Source organism: Dermacentor andersoni, chromosome 1 (genome assembly GCF_023375885.2).
Source record: "Dermacentor andersoni chromosome 1, qqDerAnde1_hic_scaffold, whole genome shotgun sequence".
Taxonomy (NCBI): Eukaryota; Metazoa; Arthropoda; class Arachnida; order Ixodida; family Ixodidae; genus Dermacentor; species Dermacentor andersoni.
Genome location: NC_092814.1, coordinates 181,966,908 through 181,993,263, shown reverse-complemented (window position 1 = coordinate 181,993,263; position 26,356 = coordinate 181,966,908). Strand labels below are relative to the sequence as shown.

General features: G+C 49.6%; 1 protein-coding gene across 1 annotated transcript in view; it reads right to left on the bottom strand.

The window, feature by feature from the left end:
* The window catches only part of ko (Stork-head domain-containing protein knockout), a 426,112-nt gene that overhangs the window by 86,407 nt on the left and 313,349 nt on the right, over positions 1 to 26,356 (bottom strand). The window contains exons 2-3 of the mRNA XM_050195189.3: positions 2,515 to 2,759; positions 1,044 to 1,389 (exon numbers count right to left, since the gene is read on the bottom strand). Coding sequence (XP_050051146.1) covers positions 1,044 to 1,389; positions 2,515 to 2,759 — 591 coding nt within the window. The remainder of the gene's footprint in view (positions 1 to 1,043; positions 1,390 to 2,514; positions 2,760 to 26,356) is intronic.

Genomic DNA, 26,356 nt, shown 5'->3' with positions numbered 1-26,356 from the left:
ACCGCTCCGGCTCCGACAAGCTGGTACACGCGTGCACGCACGGCGGCTGCACGCGTCACCGAATGGACGCTCCGCAGGACAAGATTGGTCCGGTTCTCAAGAGGTGCGCGCACGCCCGCAACGCGTGCGAATTCGGTCACGCCGCGGCGGGGTGGAGGCGGTGGGAACGCGCGATGATAATTGTCGGTTGCGGAGGGGACTTGGCTTTTGTCAACGCGCCTGTACCTGCGATCACCGGCCGGCCGCAGTGCACCGCGGGCGCGATACGCGCGCTTCGCCGAAAACGCCTTAACGAGGAGCCTGTACGCCGCTGGACGCTGCCTCCGGCGCTTGGCCGCTAGGCGCCCAGCTGCGCTCAGTGTGACAGGGGGCGCTAGCCGCCAAACCCCGTATCCACCCGGCATAAACCCAGATATAACGTTTGAGTGGTTCTTTGGAATGCCACTGCAGAATTTCGCAAATAAGCACACGTAATATTTAGTTCCGGCTATGTTTCTTAATGTCGGTGTTTATTGAGATTGCAGTAGAGCGGCAAGTTGGGCTAGAGGGTGGAAGTTCATCTTGTAATACGGGGGTTACTGTAATACGGGGGTTATTGTCATTTTGATCATTGTATATATATATATATATATATATATATATATATATATGTATATATGTCATCTTTCACCCAATAAAATCCCGTCGTGCGTCTGCGCGCGTCCTGTCCATTTCTACTTCTGTTGTCTGTGTGTTTATAGAGCAGTAACCCTCGTATTACAAATTTTATTGGGATTCTTTAAACGCTACAAGATTACAGGCGTTGAAAGTCTTTACTAACGTATGAAGCGTCTTAATCTTTTTTCTCTAAAATTCGGTATGAGGCGTCGCTAATCGAGGGTTAATTGTGATAGGAAATTGTGATAGAAATTGCGATTTGAAGGAAGAAACTCCGCTCATCGCCTGACTCGGCATTCAGCTCTGCGTACGGATGGGTTTGCACCGAACACGATGCTACACCGCGCGCACTGTGCGCGCAGAAGGAACAACGAGGAGGGACGCACGTTTAGCGCCGGTGTCCTGGTGCCGCTTGCCGCCCGCTCCCGTGGACTGCGTCGCGGGCACGAGTCCGTCGTGCGCGGGCGACGAGCGGCACAGGCGCACCGAGCTGCTGCGACTCAAGCGGCTGCCGGGCGCCGCGAGTCCCTCGTCGGAGGCGCCGGCGCGGGTCCGCAGCAGGCGCATGGAGGCGCTCCGCTCCAGGGTGCTCCCGTCGGCCGCCGACTCGTCCGTGGTGTGCGCTGGACTTCCGTGGAGCCGCGAGATGGCCTCTTCGTTGGTGAGCAGCATGGGCCGCTCGGTGGGCACCGGCGACGGGGAGGTCTGCAGGAAAGTGTCCGGGGCCGCGACCTGGCACGCGTGTGCAGAGAGAGAGAGAAGGGAGCGTCGTTTCGAAATTAAACGCCGCACTTTATTTTTTTCTTTCTTAGATGGACAATAGAGATAACGTTAAACTGTAGTAACGTGTGTACAGTTCCTGAATGGCAGCTCAATCTTACTGTCACAAGAAGCTAGCGAGAAAAGAATTAAACAAGGAATCACGGGTAAGCCCCAGAATTATCTTGACGTTCCCGGGTGCTGGCTCCCCGTGATATTACGGATATTTACAGCATCTGCTCCACGTTGTTATTTCGATGTTTCATGGATCAGTTGCCAAGCGTAGGCGAACCATAGTGCTTCAGGCGCATGCTCTCTCTGATGTAGCATATCGGTTTCGTGCAGTGCCGGTTGGAATAAACATTCGCAGATGCATGCGGAGCAATCTACTAGCGATAAGAACACTGTCGATTTCGCAGAGGTGGCACTCCTCGGCCATAAACTGGAGGTACAGAACTATTTTGTCCTCCTCTCTCCTTCCTAGCTTTTCGATCTTATTGATAGCTTCGCTTTAATTGTTTCACCTCGGTGCTGGTTTATAGATAAACTGAACAACGTGGCGTCAGCCTATCATAGAAGCTAGAGGAGCCGCCCCATTGTTTAGGCGTTGTGTTATTGATTGTGGAAGTGTCGGCGGAGCGGCTGAGATGTAGCACTTCCGGCTTGTAATCTGTAGGTACACAGCGTCAATCTAGGGAAAGTGCTGCGCAGCTTTCTTTTATACACGTCTCGGAAAGCACTTCGGGATTATTTCGGCAGAAATCCGAAAGGCCAGAGTAGTGAAAGAACAAAATATATCACTGGAAAAAGACAACGTAGCATGCATTTCGGCAAGACACCCATAGGGGAAAAAGGTACAATAATAAACACACACGCACACACGCACACGCGCGCGCGCGCACGCACGCACACTTTTCATGTGGGTGCATTAGTTCGTTAAAACACCCTTCATCTGTGGGTGTATGTGTGAGAGTTACAAACACAAGAAAACGCCCGTAAGGTTGCTAATTTCTTTAGTGTGCTGCAGGGTAGCCACGCGCCTTAATCTGGCACTGTCTTTCGCTCTGGTTATTCAATACTTATATACGCAGTGACAACCTGGTATCCGAGGCCCGTATGGTAGAGCCTGCGCTCCCGGATGAGCGCCCCGAGCGCCCTGTAGACGACGTCGGCGCCAGGCCTCTCGATGGCCGGGAAGGCCTGTCCCAGCTGCGCCGATATGGTGTCCAGCGTGGCCGTCGAGCCGCGCGACGTGAGGTCGAACACGGCCTTGCACAGCGCCTCGGCTAGCGGCGCGAACTGCGTCTGCAGCACCTGCACCATCTCCACCGAGGACACGTCACCTGCGAAGGCAGAAAGAGGGAGTGAGCTATTCTTCCCTCTCGCACATGCAGTGCCGTGGTACAGTATAGTACCGCTTTCATTCATGAAAATATTCTGTACGCGTTGTTGCGACTGTAATGGGCTGGGCGCATCAGATCAGTCAGTTCCGTCAGAAAGCAAAACGTACACGCACTGCTCAAAGGAAATGAAGTAAATGGCTCATTGCTAAATGATTTGATATTGCCACCCGGGTTATATTAAACGGATTATTCTGTTCCTTTCACCTTCTCACTCAGCGAGATGCTTAGTGCGGGTGAGGCAGTGGAAAAAAAAAATAATATGGCAAGCACTGATGTGTCCGGCCAGCGTCGGTGGGACTCCCAGGGTTTTTGCAGAGACAAAAAATTTGCCGTGAAAGCGATTAAATTCACGGTTGAAAGTAAGTGTGATGAAATAGTCTTAAAAAAATGAACTTATGATGTGTTAGGATATTGCCAGATGTATGCAGCGAAAAAGAAAGTAAAATGTAAGTAAAAAGTAAAAGTAACAATGTAAAACGGTACTAAGGCAGTATAGTAGCGATGATATCACGTTTTTCCTTAAAGACCGAGGGAAAAAGCAACACACTTTGGTCAGCGCCCTTCTTTTCATTTTTGGACGTGCCAATAGACACTGCCTGAAACATTTAGAAAGTTGGTCCTTCTGAAACTCAACCTTTCGGAACTGCTCCTAGCCTCAAGAAAGAAACGAAAGAGAAGCCGACAAAATAAAAAGAAAGCCAAGAAAGAAAGCATAGCCCCAGGATATACTAACATATTCAATGCGCAGTAAGGTTTGTTAGTGTTCGATCTCGAGCACTGATCATTATTTAGATCCGCGATTTTTCGAACGTGTGAAGTGCAGATATTCCAGCCGTTTACGACTTGCGCACGTATCAGCGACGATATCGAGAGTTAAGCCGCTTTTCTAAACGGAGCGCGTGAGGTGACCAGTTTACGGCACGCGATGCACTTTTCAAGTTGACGTATACGTGCACACCGTTAAGTTGGGCTGTCGCGCAGGAGCCTCCACAGATGCACGCGTGACCATTTATGGAGTGTAACTTTGGGATGCAGGCTGATAGGTAGGATAGGTATAGGACGCTTTAGTAACACCAAAACCGCCATGGTGTCCCGCTCGACGTCAAATTCCCTCCTTCCAGCCTAACGGCAGTCGGGAAATGCCAGCAGTATACGCGACAGAAAGTGGGTATAGTGTATGGCGTATAGTGACTTCAATGTGCATTAGCTCCACTCTTCTGCGAAGACGTACCGGCTGCTAATAGTAACCTGGTCTCCACATACATTTTTGGTAGCTACACTCACATCCTGTTCACGGTCAAGAGGTGGACTATTTCAGCGCGTCTGCTTTGCAAATGTATTTTTCTCTGGAAAGGTGAGTCAGACGGCACTATACGCGTATATACAATAAACAAATAAAAGGGCAGTTAGCGCCAGTATGGAAACGCATGTCAACCGTAAAAAGCTGCCGCCTTTCGTCGGGCCGACCGCGAAAAGGAAAAGCACCTCCAGGTCAGGCTGCGTGAAGGATCGGGCTCTTCTGGTTGCTCTTTTATTCCTCCTTCAATCAAAGCGGCCCAAGATGGGTTTCGACAACAGCCGAAACGCAGCCGGGGCTGCGAGCGTGTACACATCATGCGCACCTGTCCTGCGCGCATCTGCGACTGGCGCTTTGATGTAGACGAGCGTCTGTCTCTTCGCAGACGGCGCAACGAAACTGCCGAAAACGAAGCGACGACTACTTCGCGCGTTAATGCCGCCCGAGTAGCGCGGCGAAAACCGCCCGGACACTCGCTTCCTTCAACTCCCCTCGTTTTGTTTGTTTGCTCGCTCAGCGACAACCACTCTCCGCCGTTACGGTCGTCGCCGCGCGAGAGAACCGCGCGCGTCTCCCCGTGCCGCGTATACACTGCACGCACTGCGGAATGAATTGATTGATGAGTTGTGCCGGCAATTCTTGGATCGTCCTTCTTATCTTGCTACCAGTCATAGTATACGCTGTGCGTTCTCACCGTATAGCTAGACAACCAGCGGAGAAAGTGCGCGTGTTCCAGGTTGTTTTGCTCCATCTCTCGTTCTGCTGCGAGTTTGGAGTGGGTTGCGGTGCGTGTGCAGTGCGTGAAGCTCGGAGAAGGACGGATGCACTGCGCCATCGACAGGCGGGCCGCGGCTGAGAAGCGTGCGGCGCCGTTCGCGATTGCGACGCCACGCGGCGCACACGGAGTTGGCCGCCGTGCAAGGCTGCCCCGAGTGCGCGCAAACGGACTTGCCTCGCCGCCATCTAGTATATACGTCGCGCGCATTAGTAATAGTGCCGCACATATGTGCGTGTGTTTGTCCCCCTCTCTATTTCTTTTTTTTTTCGAATGCTGACGTGCTGAGCCAGTTCGGAATGGAGCAGAGGCGTGATATACACGCGCACTGCCTGAAACATCTTCGCCTATAGTGCTGATCGTGGTCAAGGTGTCGTTCAGCGTACAATCAACTGATAGATTCAACTGCGCGAGGCGACATATATAGGAGCGAACACGTCTGTGCAGCCAAAACGTTGCGAAAAGAAGTAAATAAATAAATAAAATAAAGTAAGAGAAAGAAAGAAAGAAAGAAAGAAAGGAAAGAAAAACTGGAAAGAAAAGGATACAATGTTCACGACGACAAAAACGACTTGTCGCGGGATCGAATCTCGGCCACGGCGGCCGCATTTCGATGGGGGCGAAATGCGAAAACACCCGTATACTTAGATTTAGGTGCACGTTAAAGAACCCCAGGTGGTCGAAATTTCCGGAGTCGTCCACTACGGTGTGTCTCATAATCAGAAAGTGCTTTTGGCACGTAAAACCCCATAATAATAAAAAAAAACGACTTCCGGAGTGTTCATTTCCACAGCGTCGTATACTGTATACGCGTGGACAGCACGCTCCGAGAATATGCGCGTGCTGTAGCAGGGATCTCCGGAACCACGCTATGCCTCATGCAGGGGCATTGTGTTGAAGACATTACAGGGTTTCAGGTACCAAAGTGACAATATGCCCATGAAAGGAACCGTAAAGGGAGGCTCCGATTTAGTTTCGAGTACCCAAGGTTATTTAACGTGCGCCAAAAGCTTGGTATATCAAGTGTTCTTTTCTTTATAGCGAAAGCTCTATATGGCTAACCTTCCGTACATTTTTGGGAGTCCGGCGACAGAAACGGACTTGGCGATTTCTAACAAACCCATACGGATGCAGTGCGACGGCGCAGATGTCAAAATGGGGAACAGATTAGAACGCTCGCGGTGAACAATAGCATGACGTCATGGTTATGGCAGTATATAAGCAGGATAAGTTTTGACGCTAAAAACAGCCGCGTTATCGATGGGGCAGACACGTATAGTTCGTACACCCGAAGAACAGACAGCTTGCGTACGAGGAGCGCCGGAGGGAACAGCAACGAGAATGTAAACGACGCCGGCGCGAAGCGACCACCAGCGAAGAACGTTCCCGCGATGCTGAACGAAAACGACAATCGCGAGCCCGGGCACCTCCGAACGAGCAACGACGCCAGACTCGAAAGCAAAAAATTAGAACCATTCCACTCTGTGCAGATGGAATGGCAGCGAAAGCATTTTGCCTTTCGTTTGAGAGCTTTGACTGTCGTCAGCTTTCGCTGCCATTCCATCTTCACAGAGTTGAATGGTCGCCATTTCTTCTCTCTTTCCATGTTTTGATTTTTTGCCGTCATAACGTCGCTACTATCGTACTACATCTGAGGACAGGTTCGCGCATCAGAACATTGGACCGACAGCTCTATTTAACGTCCTTGCCCTCCTGTATTTCGTGCCCAGACGCTGTGGCAGATGTATGTGGCGTGCGTATACATATTTGCAGTAGTGGATCTAAACTTCGGGTGATAGGAAGTTTGCCTAAAAAAGCCACATAAATGGCAAAAGGGCCGATTCAAAAGGACCCGGATTCAAGCGCCTACGCAGAACGCAAAACGCGAAAAGGTTTCGCTTTTGTGAATACTATATGGTCTTCGCGTCTGTGAATCTCGTTGGGTCCCCGAAGCACAGCGGTACTGCAGAAGCGAATGGTTTATTTTGCTATGAATCAATTGTCCTAATATTCAGCAAACATATGCTGCTGAGTCTCTTCCTTCTTTGCACAACACTATGCGGGCAAATTGAGTTCGGGGCCTTCTATCTTCATCATCATGATCATGATCATCATCATTATCATCATCAGCCTGGTTACGCCCACTGCAGGACAAAGGCCTCTCCCATACTTCTCCAACTACCCCGGTCATGTACTAATTGTGGCTATGTTGTCCCTGCAAACTTCTTAATCTCATCCGCCCACCTAACTTTCTGCCGCCCCCTGCTATGTTTCCCTTCCCTTGGAATCCAGTCCGTAACCCTTAATGACCATCGGTTATCTTCCCTCCTCATTACATGTCCTGCCCATGCCCATTTATTTTTCTTGATTTTAACTAAGATGTCATTAACTCGCGTTTGTTCCCTCACCCAACCTGCTCTTCTTATCCCGAACGTTACACCTATCATTCTTCTTTCCATAGCTCGTTGCGTCGTCCTCAATTTAAGTAGAACCGTTTTCGTAAGCCTCCAGGTTTCTGTCCCGTACGTGAGTACTGGTAAGACACAGCTGTTATACACTTCTATTATGGCGTGTCTCAAAGCGCGCAAAGCAAGCAGCCCCGGCAAGTTAAACCGCAACACACTGTTTCTTCGACTCAACGCTTTTGAGGTGCAGATTGTACGCACATATATACGATAACCGAGTGAGGCCGAGAAGTCACACCATGTCGCACCTCAAGCGTGTATCATGGGTATGGCGCGCGCACGCGGGAGGTTGTCTTCACCCCGAATTGTTCGGCCCGGTCGGAGGCACTGCGGCGCCCAAGCGCGTCGGCGACGGTGCGGAGAGCGGTGACATCGCGGGACGCGAGAACGGGACACATCGCCGCGTCCGCCGCTGCGGCTGGCCTGCCGGGACGAGCGTGACCCAGGTGCCACCGAGAACGGCCGATTCTCACATTTTGCGGTGCAATTAACGCAGACAATCTGTGGGAAACCTCCGGCATGCGTGGAGCGACTTTCGCAACCGCACTTATCAACCTGCTGCGCAGTAATTCCACGCTTTCTCTTTATCGGTACTTGCTTGCCACGCAGTGTTTAAAAAGATAACAGTTAAAAACGTGAAATAGCTTGCCGACATAATTGCTATGAAGCAGAGGCTTGGTGAAAATCGCAGAGTTCGTGACTTGCAGCCTAAAGCAAAGAGGAAATCGTATATACACACGCCAGTAATTGGCACATAAGTTCCCTGGGTTAGCTTGATAGCTCATGTATGGCGATGGCGCAAATTCTTGCCTGTAGTTCGAGACGATCGAAGCAATGTCACTGTTCGTCGCCACAGTAAGATAGTGCTTCCATGACAGAAACTACAGCTTCCCGTGATCTATCTTTTGAAAGCAGCGAGAACTGCACAGGACGCAATCATATACACGGCGCTGATTGCTCCAGGGATGTGACTAGCTCTCGCTTCGCATACCGCGCGTTTCTCTCTGATCCTCGGAAGACTGAGTAATAATGTACAAATAGCCCTTGTTTACTCATAATGCTCATTTAAAGGCTGACGGCATCCAACTTGCTTGTCGCCGTGATAAGGCTCAGTGTGAATTCAAGTATGCGCGGCGTATCCCGATGACATCGACAGCTGGAAAATGTGACGCGCTTCGTTGTGCTCTTCGTCTCATCAGTCAAGAACACCTTCGTAGAAGGCAGTGCCGCACTCCTCACTACCGGTCCTGCGGCGCGCGGACCACACGAACAACTGGTGATCCATATTACAGAGTTTCTTTAGATCTTGGCCGAGGAAGGGCGTTGTGCATGTTGCTTCAGGCCAGTGCTCGTGTGGAACAGGACAACATTTCAACAGAAGATACTGCACCGCCTGGGCTGTTCGCTCCGCCTTGAGATGACCTCTAGACTCTCCCAACGCGATGCAACCCTTGGCCCACCATAGTTATATGAGTACCTTTTACGAGGCCTTCCACTTCAGCTATGGCCTAAAACGCTCCGTGTAACGACTGTGGTTACGAGGAGATCCCTGAGGACATTCTTTGTGAGTGTCCTCCTTAGAGCGCACAGAGCTACAGCGCTCACAACTTTGCTAGCTCATGATAACCGACCACTTTCGGAACCGGTCATCTTGGAATCCCTATCTTACCAGATGTCGCAGCACAGGGTGACGAACGTGCTTTTAAGCTTCTTAAGTGCAACATACTTGTGCAGATTGAATTAGTTTTTACTCATGTGAACTTGCGTCGACGGCAGTGGTTGAGCGTTTAGTAAAGACGAGGACAAAAAAAAAAAAAAAGAAAAATGAGACACACAGACCCACGCGCCCGTGTGTCGGCTTTTTTTGTCCTCGTCTTTACGAAGCGTTCAACTACTGCCATTCAAGACGAATCAACAAGCCCATTTCGCCACACTTGCGTCCACGGCTGTGCCCCTGTGTGTGCGCGGCGTTTATCTCCTACATTTCCTTCTTATGCTTCTACCTCCTCTTCCTCCGACCCAAAGACTAGCAAGGCGGATTTCCTGTTGTGGTAGACCAACCTAACGTGTGCATTCTCAATCGCTTTCTATTTTCTTTTGTCTCGCTTTCTCTCTTCGTTCGGTGCATTAAAAAACATGTAACAGTGCATGTGTACCTATTTCTACTAGCACTCCTTCGAACCTTTATTACCACCTGGTGTCTATTGCGAAACAACTTTACTGTGCCACGTATAACGCGTGCATTCTCAATCGCTTACTGTTTTCTTAACTACGTGGCGGACAGTGAATCGTTGCAACTTTTGCGGCCGGAGCGACACTATTGAACTCAACCTCTGCCGCTGCCTTTCCTTGACGATCAACCAGCTCTCTGTGGACCCTGGGCGCAGCTCTCCGCTGCAACAGTACTTCGTGATATCTGCAGCTGCGACTGTTGCATGCGCAAAAGAACAAAATGAAAGAGATACGAGGGATGGAGTGTTGGGGTGGACACAGTTTAGCTACACTTCGTTCACTATGCGGTATAGGTTCTGAGCTCACAGTGAACTGTAGTGCTCACGGCTTTCGAACGCCGTTTGGTGGCGCACCTTGTATTTTATTTTCGTTCGCTTAAAAAAAAAAATTAATATAGGGTTTTCCGTGCCAACACAACTTTCTGATTATGATCGAGGCACGTCGTAGTAGGAGACTCCGGAAATTTGAACCACCTGGGGTGTTTTAACTTGCACCTAAATCTAAGTACACGGATATTTTCGCATTTCGCCCCCATCGAAATGCAGTCACCATGGCCGGGATTCGATCCTGCGACCTCGTGCTTAGCAGTCCAACACCATTGCCACTAAGCAACCACGGCGGGTTTTTTTTTTTTTTTTCGTTCGCTTGTCCTTTACTCTTTCGCGTCTGACCGCCCTCTTCCTTGTGCAGTGTCTACCATCTCCACACACACCACATGCCGGCGAAACATTGCGGCCGATCCCCTGTGCGAGGTAGGTAGGCAGGCAGGCGAAGGAGCAAAGTGTCACTACGAACCTGACCAACGCGAATTAACGACCGTTGGAGGGGGTCCGTCGTCTCATTAATGAGAGCGCGCCTGATTATACGCCGAGTGAACTTCGCGGGGCGGGCTCTCACCGAAGGAATCCGGAAGCCGAGAACCGTTTGTCACCCCGCCAACGCGAAAGTAAGAAGGATGGAAGAAAAAAAAAAGAAGGGGGTGGGGAGGGGGCAATAGGCAAAGCAGAAAGTAATCTCGCCGGCCAAAGGGAGTGGTGGTGGGCTTCATGCCCTATAGGCTATATGCTGTGTACCGAGGTCCCATTTTGCAAATCGTTCGGCGGAGGCGTCCGCCAAAACTCAAGGAAAAGGACACGAGAGAGACTGAAGGAGAGAGAGGAATGCGGTAGAGAGGAATGCGGGAGTAGAACCGGACAAGAAACAGAAGCATATGACATTTAAGATTATGTAAAGGCTTTCCGTGAACTGGAATACATAGCAAGAGAAATTAACAGAGAGAGAGAGAGAGAGAGAGAGAGATTGCGGAAAGACAGCGGAGAAGAATGATGGCCCCAACCGTGCTACCCTTGCGGCAGCAGAGTCGAGTGACCCGGCAATATCTATGGAATGTGCAACAGCGCCCATAACACCTTACTTCGAGCAAGCGAACACAGCAGCGCTGTAAATTACGCTGGACAAGATCGACAGAGGCGATACGCACTGGCATCGTACCTCCAACCACAAATTTCTTCGGAGAACGAGATCCGTGACAAAAAAGGTAATATATATATATATATATATATATATATATATATATATATATATATATATATATATATATATATATATATATATATATATATATATATATATATATATATATATATATGCCCGCCCCAGAACAGAAACGTTGTTAATGCATACGATTCCCGTGAATTCCATCTTTAGCGGCAAAGAAGCGACAATATTTTGTCTTTTCATCGAATTTCGTGGTCCTTAAACTTCCGCGGTAGACTGTAGTATAAATGCAATGACGAGAGAACGCGTGTGGCGCGCCGCCGGCGGGAGGTTGCGGCGTACCCTGTGCACGATCCCTGACCTCGTCTGCTGCGACATACACATACCGTTCGCAGCGATGCTGGCGCACACCACTCCCGAGAGGCAAGTTCGTTTCTTCTTACTTTCTCCGCTTCTTCATCTCGCCCCAAAGAGAGAGAGAGAAAAGGAAGACAAGAAAAGCAAAGAAAAACGTGATTCGCAAGGTTTGTCTGAGTAGTGCACGGCTGATTGTCGGGTGGAAGCGGCTAGCGACTCGGCCCAATAAATATCCGAAAGGCGAACGCCTCCGCAAAAGAGCTTGGCCGGGTCGTGCTCGACAAGTGGCCGAGCAGCGCGCGCATTGACGCGCCGCGTACTCAAGAGCAGTCAGTGTTGAGGCACGCAGCGAAGAAGCGGGTCATTTCATGCGCGATAGCTGCCGCGACCACGCACTCTCCCACCGGCCGCACCAAGATACCGGCAGTGTTATGAAAACCGAATTATACATACGCGTTCCAGCCTGAACGTTCACGATTGCAGCGCACAGGCTATACATGCCACCACGCGAATACGCCAGTATAATTGCGGGGGAGTGAACGTAAAGAGTTGAAGGGGGAGGGGCTCTTATGCATGTATGCGCCTTTGTCCCGCTAAGCGATATACGCACAGTGGCTGCATTGTTCGCTGTGACAGCGCCGCTTGCAACCCTGCCGGAAGAGGCGCTCGCTAACTAAGGCGGCGACGCGCCACTTTAAAAGAAGTGCGCGCCGCTGGACAGCGGTGCATGACGGCCCGGTGCGGTTGGTTAGGAATCCGGGGCAGACGATCACCGCCGGATAAGGCGCCGGCAAGATCGAGCCGCCATTTTTCTCGAAGAAGGTCAGCCCCCCTCGGTTCGTGGTGTGATGGTGGCTTTGTCTCTCAATCTGTGCAGCTGCGCGCCAATTTTATTTTTCTCTTTTCTCTTGACTTTTCCTTTTTTTTTTTCGACCCCATAGGTGTTTTTCGTTACCATCGCGCGCATTGTTGTTCTTCGGCCCACTTCTCCACTGTAAGACAGTGTCTTCGCCACCTCCGTGAGACAGGCCTTTGCCCGGGATGCCCTCTCGACCATGAAACGCTGTATTCGTGGACTCTTCTATCGTTCCTTGTTAGACTTCCGGCTGAAAACAAATCTGTTGTGCTTACTTGTAAACATGCCCTTGTATTATGCCCCAAATCAGGTTTCCCAAATGAAAAATAAAGCTTTTTGTTAACCCTCGAAGTAACTGAGAAGTGCACTGCTTCTTGCATTCCAATTAACAGCCAAGCGTGAATTTCATCACAACAAACCAGTAAATCGATATGATGTGAAATTTCTTCACACTGACGCATTGCACTGTAGATAGGGCGGAATAGAACCGCTTTATTGCGCATATCTTCTGCCTCTGTCCCATCTAATCGCGCTGACACCAGCTAAACATGGTGACAGTTTCGCACAGTTCTGCAATGCCCATAAACGTCAGGTGTGAATACCGGTTTCCCCCTTGACACGCTGCGGCACTTCGTTGCACTCGCGTTAATTTGTCCCCTTCTCCTCTATTTCGTTTTATTTCCACTGCATTAGCTGGTAATATAGCCTATCGTGAAATCAGGTTAAATGAATCTCCCGCTGCTCATCCCTACCAAAGCGTTGTTTCCTACCACGTATATTCCTATGTATAGGCCAAGCGGTCTTTGAAATAAACCTGCTAATGTACCTTCACTAAACAAGAGCATCCGGTTCACTTTGCAAAACGTTCCTGCGTAAAGAATATTTTAGTAACACGTCAGCCGCGAACCATCACCGTGGTTCTACTTGCATCCCATGCGCGCTCTTGTGCGCACCAACACGTGCACTCATAGATAGAATGCCTGCATTTGCCGTCGCATTCTGCTGTTAAACGCAAGGTCACGAGTTAGATTCCTCATTCCGATAGCGACGGAATGTAAGAATGTTTGCACTGAGATTGCGGTACTCGTTATAGAAGAACCACAAGCGATCAAAATTTATGCGCAGCCCTCCGCTACGATCGAATTGTCTTTCGTAGGCCACGCGGGTACAGCTTTGGAATGTCAAACGCCATCAAGCTTCGTGCAAAGCAACGTGCTGCGGAACTAAGTCGCTGCACCACGATCCGCTAGCAAAGGAAAAAAAAAGGAAATAGGAAACTAGACGAAGATAATTGTAACAAACGCAAAGTTAGAGCCATGGCCAGAGCGCACGCACATATAAACCTGGCAGCAGACTACCGGTACTGCCGAGTTGAGAGCTTGCTTTTATCCGCTAAAGGAAAGGACTGCATAGTTATCTAAAATGCATTCCAACAACTTCCCTGTGTGTGCAGTTCGTGCGGCAATTGATTACAGTCTTGGCTCCACGCAGCTGGATTCGGATGGAACGCCTTGCATTCTATTACTGGCCAGAACGTTTCACCGTCTAATCGTTATTGGCCATCTAACACTGACAATGTAGCGCTTGGCTTGCACTCCAGGACGAAGCTTTTTATAACTATTCAGATATTTAGTCCTTGATCTACTTTTTCTTGCTTTTTCTTTTCATTTTGGGACTGTAATCACATTCCGCTGATGTGAACGACAGTCTAGCTTGTTCCTTGAACTGGCGCCGACAAGGGTGTCTCCTTGCCTATCGAAAAGACCGTGAAACGTGGGTGAGCTTAGTCAAGCTCTTTCAGCACGGCAGGACACAGCGTATTGTTACATGCAAGACCTCCAACCAGATTTGCGTACACTTCCTTGTGCGCTTCATAGCGAGCGTTGATATCGGCACAAGCATTGCTGCTATACAACTACAAATGCACATGCTGATGTGGCTCAGTGGCTGTGGCGCTCTGCTGCTGAGCGCGAGGTCGCCGGTGCGATTCCGGAACGCGGCGGCCGCGTTTCGATGGGGCCAGAATGCAAAAACGCTCGTGTATGCTTAGATATAGGTGCACCTGGTGGTCGAACTTAATCCGGAGTCCCTGACTACGGCGTCTCTCATGCGTAGTCCGTGAGTTACTTTCTACTTCTTTGAAGTCTACTTCTTTGAAGTCGCGTTTAGGAACCGAGGCCAGGGAATGTACCTTTTGTGTGCCGCCTCCAAGAACTCGAACACAAGGAGGCGGCCCACAAGCGACATCAAGGGCAGCTGATGCGGAATCGGGATCGTTACTAAGGCGAAGTCCAGCTTCAGTATAGACATGGGATGGTTGTTTCAGCGCCATGCACACCTGAACATGTTCTACAAATTCTCGGCTCACGTTAATGAAAAACACCAAATCGGGATGCCGTTAGCCATGCTTGAACGTTGCCTACAGCGTAGAGTCAGCACTATGCTGCACTGTGCTTCCCTTTTCAATCGTTTTTGGTGTGTGTATGTGTGCGCATGTGGAATGCGTATCATCTGTGGTTTTACGTTCACCACGTCAGCACCTATCGGACATCATGACATCTCAGCTCTTTTCGTAGTCGTTTTTCATTGTGCGCTATTATTGCCATTTATTCTTTTTCATATTCTTATGTGAAGAAGAGTGGAGTAACTCCTGTAATATGGACAAGTTTCCTTATTTTGTTCTCGTATAAATAAAGAAGAAGAGCACAGATAACACGCGTGGTTATATAATTATAACGAATCCATAGGAGCTTTCGAAACCTCCCGAATGTTGAACAAACTACCATTACAGAAGGCCTCCCAGAATGTCTAAGTAACTGTCGTAGAGTTTCCCAGCGCCACATGCACTTTATACGGAGACAACACTCACTTGCAACGCGATGAAGCGAAGCGAGGCGGCACATACAAATGGACATACGTGTGCCCGACAGGAATCACGTTGGTCTGTTGCCGAAAAGCTTGCTCCTTCATATCAACCTTGATTTTTTTTTCATCATTCAAAACGAGCTGAACCAACGTTCCATCCCGTCCATGGTGGGCAATATACTGCGCTGCGGTGTCCACTACGGAGTTCATGTAACTGAAGGCGGTTGCGCCGCGGAACAACACCATGCAGAGACATTCTGTGTACACGTACCTTGCATCCGACATTGCAGAGACAGCCGTTTTCAGGCGCTCGTATTAGCGCAGTTGCATACTGTCCACTTTTTCGTGCTTGCGAGCTCGCCATTTGTGCCAGTGGCAAAATAAAATTCGGCTTGAGCCGCAGAAATCTGCGTGATGAGCTCATGCATTTTGCCTTTCGTTAAAGCGAATCTGTGATGGTGGCTCATAGAGAAACTGATGGCGAAGACAGGCTTCACGCAGCCAAGAGCAACGTTCGAGGCTTCGGTAATTTCTGTAATTGCAATCGCCAAGCAACTCGCTTGCTAAGTACATACTGAGTAGTGCTGAAAGTAAACACGTACGCCTGTTACGCAGACACGAGCGTATCTCAAGCAGATGGAGGGCGGGTAATGGAAGGAGTAGGGGATGTACGAGTCATCAATAGCATCTGCCGTAGCCTATGTATCCGCTTTCAGATGCAAAGTACGCAAACTAGTACACGGTCTACGCGAAGGAAGCAAGGAAGGCACTAAACCACGCGCAACGACCTTACGAGGGACCCACGCTCATGCTGACTCCCATACGGTATACAAACTACGGAGACCTCCGTCGCAGCATTCACAATATATCTCTCCGTTAGCCCCGAATGTATACGATCCCCACGCAGCACAAGAGGGAGAGTGAGGCGGACAGTCACACGACTACCCACACCACGCCTTGCGAGACCACGCCGGAGAAAAAAGCGTCGGCGCGATGATTGCGCCTCGCTCCTGTAGACACCACTGGCGGTAAATTCGTCACCTGCCCGTCGGCGTGCATACGTATACTGCACCTCGCTAGCTCAAGAGCTTTACTGCTCGGTACGCCTGATCCTCCCATCTTCCGCCCATCCAATCAACAGAAAGCCAAGCAGTGAGGACATATGCAGCAACAGTCTCCTTCGGAGTCGGGTCAGATAAATTTAGACGTCGGCACCTGTACATTTCACTGTACAGGCATGACAAGGATCGTTTTAGAACGCGACGAGTTTCAGAAGGCGACAAGTATAGACAAGCTGGAAGACGCGTGCACGACTTGCCAGTAGCGCCCGCACTACCGGGGGCTGATCTCAGTCGCGCCGGCCCTGTCGGCGCGTCATTTTAACGTGGCCCACTTGTGACAGCAGCAACGCGGGCGATACTGGTTGTATACACGTCAATGAGTGCTTGTCCACAGGGTCAAAAATAGGTGCCGAATTCGCTCGAATATAACTAGGCGTCCATATAAGCCGGTACCCGAAAGTCGGAAGGTAGAGAAATGAGAGAGAGAGAGAGAGAGAGAGAGAGAGAGAGAGAGAGAGAGAGAGAGAGAGAGGGAATGCAAGTTCGCAGGAAGATAAGCGTCAACAGAAAACCTGAATAGCTTTTCTCATCTCCATAGCTGGTCGCAAACGTTTTGTATGATTACATTTCTCCAGCTCATTTATACGGACATAAAGTGCACTCGCCGTTATCTGTTTCAGCATAATTTGGTTCCAATGTTTTTTCTCCCAATGATTCACTTCCCATGGCCTCCGTCCGAGACAGAGATAAAAGAAAGCGAGAAGGCAGGGCTGTTCACCAGGGGTCGTATATTTTGAAACGATTATTTTAATTTTACACTCTTTTGCCCTTCGTCATTGGCTCGCTTGACGAAACACTCGGCACAACACCTGTGGCACTAACACCCGTGGTCAGGGTAAATACGTTCTTTATGGTAAATATGCTCTGTATGTATACTGGCCCCTAAAAACTGTCTTGTGGACACGAAGATCTTCGACAGTTACTGACGGTTACATTATGGACAGCACGCTCGCTGTTGGCCTAGCGTATTTTGGTGTGCGCCGTATAGAAAAGATGTTAGATGGTATGCACAATCTCCGAACATGTGTGCACAATGAACAAAGGGTCGCCTTTCTCATACTGTATACAAGGTGCTTCAGAAAATGCATTCAAAATTCATCTCAAATAGGGAAAATGCGATAATTAAGTGATTTCCTTGGGATTGTGTTTGCCTCAGAGGCACGCATCTTCAAATGTAAAGAGGTAGTAACTAGGTGAGTGAATATAAAAATTAGACTACAATCGAAAGAGTCAGACGACTGATCCCAATGCAAGAGTTTGAAGCCCGTCATTTGAGGAGTTCGTAACCATTTTCAGGCATGCGGAAAGCAGACTCCACTAATTTCTGCAGCTTAATGAATTGCGGCCAATTTGATCCAGAAAAGCGAACCTGAGCTGCCAGATAGCGCGACTGTCACGCCCTTAGCAGACGTATAGGGGTGACGTGACCCTTTACGCCTCACTGTCAGGCAACCATGAAGGGAGTGAGATCGCGGCCGTAGCATGCGGTCGTATGCGTACGGCACCAAATGGGCGAGACGCAGTCCATATGGTTCATATCGTTAGCCCGTCCAGGATATTATGCACGTATACCGTCTCAGATCGAAAAAGAAAGCGCAGCCCACTGGGGCTGCGAAGCCTTGTGGCAATGGCCCGAATTCTCAGTGTACAGTATCTTGACAGTGCTGCCTGTATACAGCTTCTGCGAGCGTTTTTTAGAACGTTATTTTCTGCAGCATCCCACTAAGGCCAGTGCAGGAAGCAACACCACCATGAGGGTTCACCCCCGCAACGGCCACACATAGCGTTCGGCTGCAGCCCTTTTGTGGAACAGACGGCACGCAGCTTTGGCACCAGCGACGGCGGCACGCCACCGTCAGCGCTTTCCAGGCGTGCGCGGTCGAGACAGCCTCGAACCTCAGCGCCCAGCCGGGGCACACCTCCCGTCCTGCCGCCGTCGCTCCTGCGCCGGCATGATGTACGCGCGAGCGCCATCCGCCGGGGACAAACAGGTGGCAGGCAGGAAGGTCTCCGGAACGGGTCGTCCATAGCTGCCGCCGCCGCCCGAGGGGATTCGCGGCTATATAGCGCTGCCTGATTTACGAGCCGCCGGCCGGCAAAATGCGTGCAGCCTATACAGTCTCGGTGTACCGCGCTCCCGAGACAAGAGTGAACCCAGCAGAGAAGGAAGGCGGCCGTTTGTTCGGTTTTCTGTCTCTCTGCTCGCTGAAACCCCCTCTTGTTTGTTCGTTCCAGCTCTCGCGCCCTGCGTAAACGGCTTGCATACTCCGCCATTAACTGCGTGTTAGCGAGGCTATCTACGCGCCCTCCGCTCTTCTCGCTCACTCTCGTAAATATTTATGTCGTCCGCTGCCAGACGTGGTGGCTGGCACAGATGGAGCCGCGCGACAGAGACGGTGCGCGACACAATAAAGTTCTGCGCGGTTCTTTCCAGCGGCGAGTTGGCGGTAGCCTGCGAGCCACTGCGACGGTGTGCGGAGAGATCCCGGCCGCACGAGATTAAAGAGCGGGCGACGAAATGGAGCACGAGCGTGCCGAGGGAGGCAGCAGGAAGGCGACGCTCACAGCCGCCCTCCGACGCAGCTGTAACTTGTCGGGACATGTGTGCGACTGGCGGCGATTGGCGTATTCTCGATTTGAGCGTATACTGACAGGTTCGTCAACGCGTGTAATGCGACTCTTTTCACCACACCGTCGGGGGAAGGTAGCACTGTTTAGACGACGGCAATTGAGATCGTATTTTCGTCATAGGTTAGTTTGCTGGTGTAACGGCAGGCTGGCAGCTAATACGAAAGCATGCTTTCGCTATTTATTATCCATCAGTTTCCGCCGTCCGTTCGGCTGGCTGCCCCTTTGTAATCTCTCCTCTCGCTCGTTTGTTATTTTATATTGAGAGTTCTCACGCATCAAATACGCGACGCAAGAATACAGAACTCTCGCGAGTGCACGCGCTCAAGAGCTGTATATTCAGGGCATGCGCAGTCATCGGGATACAGAGGCTGAATTCACGACTCAAGATTGTTGTTCGTAAGAACGGTCTGTTAATTGGCCGCCTTAGCTGATAGTATTTTTGCCTTCGCGATTGGTTGGCGCTCATGTTGAGAATACGGCCTGATGACTGCGTACACGTGTAACTAAATCTCAATATAAGGAAAGCGGCGTGAAGACGACAGAGGATGGCATTTTCTCACACGCTTCACCATTCTAACATGCACTCCGTTATTAACATTCCTTTTTGTCGTGTGGCACGTTTTCAGCAAACATGCGGCCAGTTGCTTTCGATTCGCCCGAGGTTGTCGCCCCCGACGCTCATTCCAAACTCTATACAACAGATTGTATAGCAGAAGCTCACCGACTGGCGCACCAAGGACAGCAACGGCGGCGCATCGCAAGCGCAATATGTCGAAGATGGTGTTTCACATTGAAATTGCTGCGTTAGTTCGATCAAGGCACGACAGTCGTTAATATTCAACGTGCACAATTTATGTTTCGCTTTTCAGATAAGCAGCCTCTGAATACAGGTATATGGAGCGAATGAACATCGGTCACGAAGGGTCTCGATCAAACGGCGTTCACCCGCTTGATCGTGTCCGGCTTTTTTTCGGCCACGACAACGAGCGAGGTCAATAAGGGGCCACGAACTGAGCCCCGCCGAGGCTCTTGGTTTGCGAGGAAAACAAGGCATATCGCTCACATCTGTGCTACTGACTGCCCGCGCCGCAGCACGCGGGGACGGCGGCGTGTTTATGATTCATCGGGGACGTCTGGGTTCAAGAGCGGCAAGTTTCCGGAACGGCTGGAGGATTATCGTCGTTCCGTTATATCAATCATAACGATCTCCACAGATGCGTGCGCTTTGCGTTCGCTCTATCGGTGGTTGCCGCGCATACACGAGCGCTACAACAAGTGAACATTTTTACAGCATGGTCTTTCTCGCTTTATCGAACGGCGCGCGTTTCTTGAATGGACGCGATGCGGTGGTCAGCATGCGAAAGCGGCCTATAAAGAACGATGGCTATCGTCCCGCGAGGCGTGTTGTACTGATTGCGAAACTTGAATGTGCCTAACGATATAGCATTGGCTGCCTCCCCCTGACCGCCGGTTAAACGCTAGGTAACAGGAAAACGAGCGAGCGCGTGTAGAGAGAGTGGTGACGGTACTTTCTGGGACATAAACGAAATCATTCATGTAGAGCGCGCGGCCGCGTCGAGGTATTGCCAGTATTACCGCGAAGTCAACAAGTCACTGCGAGCGGGTTCACCAGTCAAATCGCGTTGACGCATACGTACCCTAACCTCTCCCTCCTTCCTCAACCTGTGCCGGTACTAAGAGCTGTAAGGGTAGTTAGGATTCATGTTACGCGGCTGAAGGCTCAGAGGTCATATTCAAAGAGCCCTGCGTTTGAGATAACCACATGCCAAAGGCCAGCGCCATCGCTATACCCCTTTCGACTGACTATAGTATACCGGTTCATACCAGCAGGCACTGCTGCGTGTGTATGCAAATGGCCTTGCTAATCTGTAGCCGGGAGTTCTATCGACATTTCGAAAACGTTGTATGCTGCAGCACTTTTTCTCATAATGACTGTACCAACTCCGTCAGAACAGTAAGGTATCAAGGCTGATCAGTGCTGCTGACCGTTTGCTTGGTATCTACAGTATCTTGGTAAAAGATACAGTATCTCGGTAACATGCATCACGTCGAATCCGATATGCATTTTTGAGTTCTCCCTTCAGGCAGAGGGTAAAAACAGCGTGAGGACCGATAAATAGACCCATAAGAACAGGATGAGACGATACCTGCGTGGGAACCACTATTTTCTGTCTGTGCTGCTGTTGCCATTTCTTTTTATGGGAGGCGGCGCTTTCCCTGAGTATAGGCGATGGAAGTAGAGTCGTTTGAGCATCGGAGTCAGTCGGGCGCGTCAGCAACAATCACCACATGGAAGCGAAACCACCGCCAGATTGACGCAGTCAGTGAGGACACTGCTACAGAAGAGGACCCACCTGATGGCGCCGACGACGAGATCACGGGGACACGAAAGATGCAGCGCGCTCGTCAGAGCTTCCTCCTCTTCGAGCGGATTGATGCTGACTGCGACGAAAAATCGCTTTGATATATATATATATATATATATATATATATATATATATATATATATATATATATATATATATATATATATATATATATATATATACTGTCCGCTTCTTGCCCGGGGCAACTTTACGTATAGTTTTTGAATGGAATAAACCGGTAAGCTACGCGTCTGCTTCTTGAAGCCTTCGCTCCCTGTGAAACTACCGATGTAAGGATCGACAGCCGAGGTAACATGCTTGCAACTGAAGTAAGAAACACACGCGGACAGGATGCATTTAGTGAAGGGCTCGTCCGCTGTGTAACGTGCTCCCAGTGGCGACAGTATACACTGCAGGCGTTATTTACGAGGTTGGTGAGCCTACTTGCAATACCGACCTGCCTATATTTATGAAACCGTCCGTAAGAGTGATGCAATACTGAAAGTTGGCAGTCTTTGGAAATCATGCTGCATTAAGCTTTCGTTCAAGGGAGGCCGTATTGCCTCGTATGTGAAGGGCACATTTTTTTTGCGATAGCCTGCTCAACCTCTCGTTCCGCAGCCGCTTTAGTGTTGCAAGTGCCGCAAGCTGGGGCAAGTGAGAAGAATTTGCTGCAACTTAACGGTGTTCCCCCAATTGCTTAGAGTAACGTAGCCATGACACATGCCGTGCAACTCAGTGCCAACCGCGACAACTTCAAAAGGTCCCACAACGCATCCTTTTTAACGACTGTCCAAAAATCAAGAGGGATTTGATGTAAGCGCACAAATGCATGCAAGAAGGTCAGAGGGCGTTGTCCTACCGTCACTGGTCTCCTGGAAAAGCCTTTGCCACTATGACAGATACGTCTTGCTCTCCTGTGGTTTGTGGCCTTTTTGCCAGCGATGCAGCTAGATCACCACCTATATAACTCCACTTTGGTGTCACGGTGCTTCACTGCACACACTCATCACTTCCTTCCTCTTTTCTTCTTTCTATTCCCCCTTTCCCTCACCCAGAGTGTAGGGTAGCAAACCGGACGCTCGTCTGGTTGACCTCTCTGCCTTTCCTCTCTTTGCTATCTCTCTCTTGCCAGCGATCGGCATTCCCATCAAATGTCCTTTAAATGTGGCGTGATTTAAAGGGAATATATGGGGCACCGCGGCCGTCTCTGTGAAGTAGCTGCGTGCCTAGATCAGCTGTACACCGTTCTGCACTAGTCGTCATCAATTTTTGCAGAGGGCTTGCGATGAACTGCATTTTGGCATTCCAACGCGACTTCGAGACGTCAGGAAGTGTGACGCGTTATCGCATCGCGCTGCCCGGTCACGCGCAGGAAACGAGCACCGGAACTGCACACGTACAAACAAGGTAGACGGAGCTGTCCCTATAGTGTCGCCGCTTTTACGTGGCAACTGGATATTTTTGCTTGGTGAACGGCGAAAACACTTGGCTTCAGTGCATGAAAGACTATGACATCACGAGCGGCCGGCAGGAGCTTCAGAATTCGTCCAATACCTCCGTCGTGGAATACGGATTTCCGTGTACGTATCGGGCAAGTTTGAACTATTTAGGTCAGCAGAAACTGAGACCGCAGAAGGCTGCGTGTTGAATCTGTGTGTGCATGTGTGTGCGTGTGTGTGTGTTTGCGTGGCGTGTGTGTGTGTGCGTGCGTGCGTGCGTCTGCGTGTGTGTGCGTGCGTGCGTGTGTGCGTGCGCGTGTGTGTGTGCGTGTGTGCAAACAGACGGTTGATGCATACCGCGTAAAACACACGTGCGCTACACAAGTCTGAAAGGCCGAGTCATCGTTGCAATAAACATGGATGGCATCATGCACGTGCAGGCGCACACACAAAGATCATTATGCGACACGCGGGTTAGTTTTTACGATCACGCCGCCAGAAGCGCGCGGCCAAAGTAGTGCGCGCTGCGTCGGTGACTCGACTGCTCTCTCTCGAGAGAGAAAGATTGCGCGGGTCCCACGTGTGGGCGCTAAGGCCACCTGTCCAATTGGGGCCGGCAGATATCGGGGCGAAGTGCGCGCCCGGTCGGCGTGTACTGTGCGTGCGTGGGTGAACCCTCCGCGCAAAAAGCAGATCATTGACTATATACGAATTAGGGACGCCGTCAGCCGCGCTTCCTTCCCATCGCGTTTTTTTCGTGCGCGAAACACGTTCTCCCCGGGGGCGAGACGATACGGGTATCTTGTTCTGGAAGCTCGATCACCATCAGGTGGTGGCCTTCTTTTCTTCTTGATCGCTTTGCAGAACTTGCAGAAGCGCTGGCTGGCTGCTGTTCCTTATTGTACTCCTTCTTCTTCTTGTTTCTTTTTTTCCTTCTTTTTCTTGGGCGCATTTTGTTATCTGCAATTTAAGCAAGTGACGCTAGCTGTACTGTATTGCATTCTTTTTCATGCATTTGTAGCATGTATTTCAAGTATTCGAATATTATTTGCCGGCTCAAAGCTGCGCCCGGCGGACCCAAGGAACTCTCACATCCTTGAGGTTAGATACAACGACGAAGACGACAACGAGCTAACTGACTTCTATAATATTTAACTTTACGTTGCATCATTTATAGACTACTCTTGCGCGTCTTTGTTTACTTGCATTCTCGTCACTGTACTTTTTGCCATTTAATCTATATCCAACAATTCCGTATGAACATATGGCATCTATATAAAACCGGTATGTCCACACATACCGGGTGCTTCAGCGAAAACTTTCAATCTAAAAAGAAAAAAAAACATTGCCCGTGGCAGATAGCAGAATTCTAGTCCACGAGCTAGTCTACTCGAAAAGGCGGACATTAATTGCACAAATAATTGAAATACATAATCTACGAATTAAGAAAAATTGACTAATTAAGTTTATAACTATAACCTTATGCTCCATATTGCAATTTACAAATTCTAGCGCGGGAGTTCGCAAGGTGGATCCACTTGGAAGGTATTATAAAGATGACACCAGTTTCGAGATATTAATTCCCGAGACCCGCCGTGGTTACTCCCCTTCCCTCTTCCCCAGTGCAGAGTATCAGACTAGAGCACACTAGCTCAGGTAGACCTCTCCTGTGTCTTTGCTGTCAATAAATTCTATCTATCTATTAAGTTTGTCCTGTAAACTTACTATTCAATGAATTGCTCTTGCAACGGTACCTCACAGAAAAAGAAAGCGAGGAAATCACTTTATTGAACACCTATCCAACTTATCCAAAAGCATAAAAAAATAAAACACTCATCATAATCCTACCTGGTTCATACCCCGCAGACGCACATATTATTGAGCACAACTACTTTCCTCCCCCCGGCCCCTCCCCTCTCTTAAAAGGGGAATAAAGTTCATTCATTCATTCCTAGTCATTACCGTCCTTGTTAAATTCAGTTGGTTTCTGTTTACTTACTTCATTCCTTATGCTTCTGCAAGAATGATGATTGTAATTGTATTACATTGCTTGGATTAGAGTTCTTCATTGCGTATATTTAGATTCATCTCTTGCCATTCTATAATGCTACCTAACAGTGCCCGTTTACTGTCGATAATTCTTGCTTTCCTTCATTTTGTACACTAATATTGAAAGGGACGCCGACCCCTCTCAAGCCGAATTGATTTTAGCTTTTTGTCTGTGCCGCCTGCATCATGTATGGATGTGAAATAAAATTTGAATTGGTTGATTTGATTTCATTTGAATTGATACGCCCCATATGGTTGCATAATCAGTGGCCGCGGCTACCCACTCGTTGCCGGATGCTCATTCAGCAAAAGGACCCGTCTTAACCATGCATGGTGGTGTACGAGCAGATCTTGTCCTTAAATAATACGGGATTATTATTTATATAGCGGAGGTTTGCGTGCACATTAAAGTATGTTCCAGCTGGTCAAGAAATCGGGAGCCCTCCACTACGACGTCTTTCATAATAGCCCCAATGTAGCTTCGGGACGTATACAGGTCTCATGAATCAATCAAGCAGCGCAAACAGACGTGTGGCGGAATCCCAAGTGACCGTAAGCCTTCCATAGTCATCGTGAATGGAGAACACCGCATGATATCTCAAGCAGGGATGCTAAGAGTTTTGTCCCATCCCAACTTTTCTCCATTGCATGCATTGTTTTCATGTAGTGTAGGGTAAAAGACAGTATAGGTCAGTAGGCAGGGGCGCTATAACATAAATCTATTCCAAAATTTTCTATTCCAATTCTGCAATCAGCCCTCCGCTATTGGTCAAAAACTTTTTTGGACCACCCCCCACTTCACCTGTCTGTCACGCGACGTCACGAAAACCGTGATAGCACCTCATCCGATGTGACGTGAACACACTGATTATGCATGATTTCACCGAACTAAAGAAAAATTCTTATTTCTGATTCGACGCCTTCTCGCCATTTGCCCTCGGCTATTAATCAAAAGATTTCGGCCTGCACCCACTTCACCTGCCTGTCACGCGACGTCACAAAACCGCAAAAACTCACCGCGTCAAAGTGACGTGTACGCGTTAAAGATGCATTAATATACCGAACAAAACTTCATTTTCTTCTGAATAGCCGCAGGCTGCCCCGTTCCGAAAGGAATAAAAGATGGCTGCCGCCGATCGTTCATGCACTGGCTACTCGCACCTGCCGGAGAGCATGGGCTTATCTCCGTATAATAAAGCTTTTTGCGCGGCCGTGTAACGTTTTCGAGCACTTTCGGCACGTTTACGACCTCGTTCTGCCAACTATTCATTGCTGTGGATCCGTTTTAGCATCATTCGTAAGCTTCCGTTCCATGCCGCCACGATTTTCGACGAGCCACCTCAAGCTAAGTAAGGGAAAGCGGGCCAATCGCAGACGCCGGCACGACCCTGTTCGTGCGGTTATCGATATTCAGTGCAGTGGCTTGGCCCACTGCACTGAGCATCTCCACTTGAGCCTCTTGTCAGCCAATAAGATAGGACAATTCGAAAGATTCGAAAGTCTCCTCAGCATCTTGTAACAAGCATCCGCAGTAAGTTGCCGGACAACGAGTGTACATAGACC